The sequence below is a fragment of the Pongo pygmaeus genome, chromosome 7 (genome assembly GCF_028885625.2).
Source record: "Pongo pygmaeus isolate AG05252 chromosome 7, NHGRI_mPonPyg2-v2.0_pri, whole genome shotgun sequence".
Classification (NCBI taxonomy): Eukaryota; Metazoa; Chordata; class Mammalia; order Primates; family Hominidae; genus Pongo; species Pongo pygmaeus.
The window spans coordinates 129429160-129435159 of NC_072380.2; the positions used below are offsets into that span (position 1 = coordinate 129429160).

Sequence of the window (6000 nt, forward strand, 5' to 3'; positions counted from 1 at the left end):
GCAATAATCCATTAATAAAATTTAGAGTAACCAGTATTCCCTGTATCAACAATGTAAAAGGCATAAAGAACATACCATTTAAATGCTCCCTACATGATTTATGGTAACTGGAAAACATTCACAATTAAAATATGAGCAACCAAGATAAAAGAACCTTGCAACTGCAATATAATCTAGCTGCCTAAAATTACATAAATGACAGAAAGGCAGATGTCCAAAAAGGGGGAAAGTTGTTAGGAATTTATTTTGTTAATATCTACCCAACCGGTGGAGAACAAAAACATAGAGGTACCCACTACTGTGAATAAGAGATAATTCACTAAGTTCGTCAAGAATCTGGATATAAATAACTCTCAAGTAAAATAATCCTTTACCTGCTCTTATTATGATTGATTTTGGAGTCACTGGTAAGCTTCTGATTTTTTATTCGATTTCCAAGGTGCTTTGGTAATCAAAAAGGGTCTTTTTGGGGGTAGATATGAGCGTTTTCACCACTGAAAAGGTATGTCTTCCACAGTAAATGAGTAAATCAACATTTACATGTACATAAACTAATCTCCTGTGAGAAGGACTAATTGGTTCCTTAGCATTAATCAATTCTGAGAGAGCTGATAAGAAATAGTAATTTGTGAGTCCAAAAAATTGAGAACCAGTCTCCTGACCTTCCTAAGCACCACTGCCTATTTGTGAAACCTGAAGTGATCCAGTCCATCTCCACCTGCAGGTCTCTTTTTAATGCAACAATCCCTCTTAAACCTGCCAGGACATTGTTACTGAAGTGCTTTTATCACTGCCCTGTGTTAGGCAGTATTTGGCACTTAACAGAATGTCCTAAAATATTTGCTAAATAAATGATCTCCAAATAGATTTATGCCACCGACCTGTTGCCTTTTTCAACTCTGGAAACTAAGTGATTCAAAGAGTGCTGTTGTGACATAGCAAATTTAATAAGAAATATGTTTCTAAGAAATAAACATTTCCCAAGTACATAAGTGCTACTTATTTTAACAAGCGTAATCTAAGTCCACCCACTAACTTTAGAGATTTGCAATCTCTAAAGATACGTCATTTATTCCTGAACACACATCTGCCTCCCATGAGCCAGGGAAAGCCACAGTGCCAGTACACAGGCCAGATAGTACTCCATTTTCTTTTCTTTTTTTTTTTTGTTTGAGACAGAGGCTCACTCTACTGCCCAGGCTGGAGTACAGTGGCACAATCTCGGCTCACTGCAACCTCCACCTCCCAGGTTCAAGCGATTCTCCCGCCTCAGCCTCCTGAGTAGCTGGGATTACAGGCGCGTGCCAACATGTCCGGCTAATTTTGTATTTTTAGTAAAGACGGGGTTTCACCATGTTGCTCAGGCTGGTCTCAAACTCCTGACCTCCTGATCCGCCCGCCTCGGCCTCCCAAAGTGCTGGGATTACAGCCGTGAGCCACCACGCCTGGCCTGCATTTTCAAAGTATTACACAAGTGACATTTAGAACAAAACATTCCAAAGTTAATTTCTTGCCTGCATCTTTCAAACTCTACTAACCACAGACATTAAACTCATAATAATAATCATAATTAACATTAAGTGATTACACTGTACTACAGGTCACCACATAAATTTTTTCATTTAATCCAAACAACTCTATGATATAGATACTTCTCATTCCCACTTGACAGATGAGGAAAGCAAAGCCTGGAAAGGCTAACTTGCCCAAAGTCACAGAGCTGGTTAAGTAGAAGAGCCTAGAAGACTGAATGAGCACTTAACCACCAGGCTACACTTTTGTATCCAGTTTAACTAAGTCAGTTCAACAGATTCAATTATATGCTGGGTTTAAATTATCAACAGTTTCCACTTAAAAATACCCCCTTGCAATTACAATTTTCACATGAATTTAAAAGTACTTTCTTATTACAAATATCTAAGATCTGCAATAATAGGAAACAACCTTTAAAAAAATCAAAGGAAGAGAGGATGCGTTTTAAAAAGAGAGGCAGGAAGCATACTTTTAAAACTAGAATGTCTATAAATGCATTTTGCTTCGAAACAACAGAAATAAAATTTCTCATTCTAGATTTTCCTTTTCCCAGCTAAGTCCATTTCCTTATCAAGAATTTCCTTGGATGTCCTAGTTCACGAACCTTAACTACTAAATACATTTAAGGCCCTTCTCTTTGATATTCTTTTATGTTTTTCAGAATGAACACTACAAAAGAGTCTACTCTAAATTATACGGTTTCAGATAAAGCGCCGAAGTACAGGCTCAAAAGAGTGGCTACAAAGTACATCTCCACTTCGGAAGTCACAGATGTCAGATCCCAGCAGGGAAGCAGTGGAATCTTCCTTAATCTCTCCTTCCCGGAGCCCTACTAGGTCCCTAAATCCTTCTCGACACCTTCGTTAGCTGCTGGTCTCCAGGAGTCTTCCTCCAAATCCCCCCACCGGTCATCTCAAAACAAGACCCCAGGAACCTGTCACTCACACCCCTATTCTCAGTCCCCTTCCTGAAGCCCCAACTGTCCCGTTAGAAGACAAGAGAAGGTTGTCGCGTCTCCTGAACAAAAAGTGAAGATGAAAGAGAAAGGTACTAGGGAAAAACTTTGGCCCAGCCACACCAAGCCCGAGGAGGAGAATGCTAGAAAGTACGTCTGGTGGGACGGGGCTGGGAACTGCGCTCCCCACGTGGGCCAGAGGAAACGGGACAGCACTCACAAGGCCATCTATCTGCACTTGCTTCACGGCTGAATCTCCGGAGCCGCCTTTGCCTTTGCCTTTCCCTGCTACGCCGGCGGTGGAGCTCGAAGAGGTGGCAGTAGAGCCGGTACCTTCCTTGCGGGACGCCATCTTTCCAAGCAGACAGGAAGAAAGAGAAACGTGGGTTACCGGAAGCGGAAGTACAAGTCTCGCGTGACGTCACTCGCAGGCCGGCGTTCGTGGGGCGGAGATGGAAGGAGAAGCCAAAATTGGGCCCCGCCTCCCTCCTGTTTTCCAGTTTTACCTTCTTTCCAGGAGGTATCCTTTGTGCCTGCCTACTGTACATTTTCGACCTCTTTCCAATGGAATGATCTAAGATGAAAGTAAACTTTTTAAATGTTTAATCATTCACCATTAGGCAAACCGTCATAATAGCATTACAGTTCGCATTATTTCTGTGGTGTCTCTTATGGAAAAATGCTTTCATTTCTGATCTTACAATGAAGTGCTGTACTAACTCGCATTATGCATATTAGAAAACTGAGAAGTGATTTGTCCGACATTATTCTGTTAATTGGCGATGAGCCAGTATTGCAGAGCTTGTTTTACGTAATTTTAGATAGCTGCTTGTAACCACTTAGATTATATAGAAATTAAGACACAGAAACTTTTATCAGAATTACCAGAAATAGTAGCCTTTTGCTATTAGTTTCATGTAGAGATTTACCTGAGTAAAGTACCAAAGAAGTTATTTGAGGTATTGTTGAAGGATGATACAGAATATATTTTCTAAAAATCACGCTGATTTATGACACATTACTCTGAAATACACATCTCAAGTCCTTAAAAGAATATATGACAACTGTAAGAAGCCATTTTAGATAAGTAATTTAAAACATTTTTTTCTACTTGCAAATGACTTTTTTCCTATCCCTTATTTTTGAAATGTTTATTCAATCAATATGTATACAGAACTGATGAAATAGTTAAATCAATAAACGGCATATCCTGCCCTGAAGTTTTTTGTTGTTTTGTCATTGGGATCTGGTGTTATATTTCAATCTGGGAGGAGAAATAGTTACATGTTACAAATTCTTAACACTACAAAATGAAAAGTTAATATCCACTCATTTCAAGTGTATATGAAATATTTATCAAAACAGACCAAATCCTAGTTCACACAGAAAGTCCACAAATTTAGAGGTTTTAAAGGTTGATCCTGGTAAAATTACACTAGAATTTGGTAATAGAACGTTCACAAAAAGAAGAAAGAAAATCTCTCATGGAAGAACCAGACTGGAGGTTTTTGCCTACCACTAGGTAGCTGGAATGATGAGCATTAGAAAACAGTCAGGCTACTTATAAACAATAATACATTTATTTATTGCTTTATCCTACAACATACATAACACAGTTTTGTTTCAGAATTACAATACCAATATCCTCATAACAGTAAAACTACAAAGTAAAGTTTAAAATTTTTTTGCAATTTTTTTGTCCTTGAAAATATCCAACTAGGGTTTTGCAGCCACGTGTGCTAAACATACTACAATGGGTTATTTTCATCTGTCCTGAGACAGTTCATGTGAGCCCTCTTTATGAAATACACTAGATGTAAGAGGTACAACTGAGAGAGAGAGAGAGAGCCAGAGAATATGAAAAATTTGAATTAGAAATCAATATGATCACCTTGACACAAAAGGGCCCAGAAGCAATAACATTTCCGTCACTTCGGTTCCTAATTTCATTCCTATCTCACTGGGTACCTCCTTTATTCTCAGTTCCCATTGCTGATTTTTCTACCCCTTTTCAACCTTTAAATATTGAAAAGCATCAAATTTAGACTTTGAACATCTTCTTTCCCATATTTTTGCTCTCTTTTATGGTGCCCTTATCCAAGCTTTACAAAGAGATACACTCCAAATAACGTAAATAAATCAATATATTATTTAAAATGTTCAAATAACCCAGAAGAATGAAGAAAAAGAAAAGAGAGAAATGAAAACAGAGAGAATGAATAAAAAATAACTTAAATGGCAATCTTAAGCCCAAATATAGTAATAGTTATGTTATTTTATTTTATTTTTTTTGAGACAGAGTCTCCCTCTGTCACCCAGGCTGGATGCAATGGCGTGATCTTGGCTCACTGCAACCTCTGCCTCCCAGGTTCAAGCGATTCTCTTGCCTCAGCCTCTTGAGTAGCTGGGATCTCAGGCACCCACCACCCTGCCCAGCTAATTTTTGTATTTTTAGTAAAGACGGGGTTTTGCCATGTTGGCCAGGCTGGTTTCGAACTCCTCACCTCAGGTGATCCGCCCGCCTCAGCTTCCCAAAGTGCTGGGATTATAGGCGTGAGCCACCGTGCCAGCCAATATAAATGTTTTAAATATACCAATTAAAGGAAAACAATTGGATGAATTAATAAATGGATAAAAACATGATCTATCCATAGGCTGTCTATAAGAAACTCACTTTAAACATAGTAATATAAGTACAAAGAAAGTAAAACGATGGAAAAAAATATATCATGTAACCACTAATCAAAAGAAAGCAGGAGTGGCTATATTAATATCAAATAAGGCAAAATTCAGAGAAAAGAAAATAATCAGAGACCGAAGGAGACATCAAATAATGATAAAATGATCAATCACAAAGAACACATGAGAATTCTCAATGTGTATGCCCCAACAGAAATCAGAACTTATGTGAAGAAAAATCTCATAGAGCTGAAAGGAAAAAGTGGGCAAATCCATAATTATAGCTGGAGATGTCAACTCCCTCTCTCAACAATGGATAGAACAACTATGGAGAGAATCAATAAGGATATAAGGAACTCAACAATACCATCAACCAACAGGATCAAATCAGCATTTATGGAACACTCGAAGAACAAAATACACACTTTTTTCAAGTGTCCATGGAACACACAGGTCATATCCTGAACCATAAACAAACCTCAGCCAGTTTAAACCTCAACAAATTAAATGATTTCTGAACTGAAATTATTCATAGTATGTTCTCAAATCACAATAGATTTAAAGAAGGAATTAAAACATAGGATAACAAAATTTTCTGAATATTTGGAAACTAAACAACATACTTCTAATAATATTAATCCACAGATCAAAGAGGAAGTCTCCAGGAAAATTTTAAAACATACACACAAATTGAACTAGATGAATATGAAAATATAAAATATTAAAATATGTGGGGCACAGATACATCGGTGCTGAGAAAGAAGTTTATAGCTAACTGCCTATATTAGAAAAAGGAAATGTGTCAAATCCATCATCTAAGCTCTCTAACATCC

The 6000-nt window shown here is 37.8% G+C and overlaps 1 protein-coding gene across 1 annotated transcript in view; it reads right to left on the reverse strand.

Moving 5' to 3' along the window:
* The window catches only part of EIF3H (eukaryotic translation initiation factor 3 subunit H), a 110378-nt gene extending 107491 nt beyond the window's left edge, over window positions 1-2887 (reverse strand). The window contains exon 1 of the mRNA XM_054498514.2: window positions 2709-2887. Within this exon, the coding sequence (XP_054354489.1) occupies window positions 2709-2840 (132 nt within the window). The 5' untranslated portion in view covers window positions 2841-2887. The remainder of the gene's footprint in view (window positions 1-2708) is intronic.
* Window positions 2888-6000: the final 3113 nt, after the last annotated feature.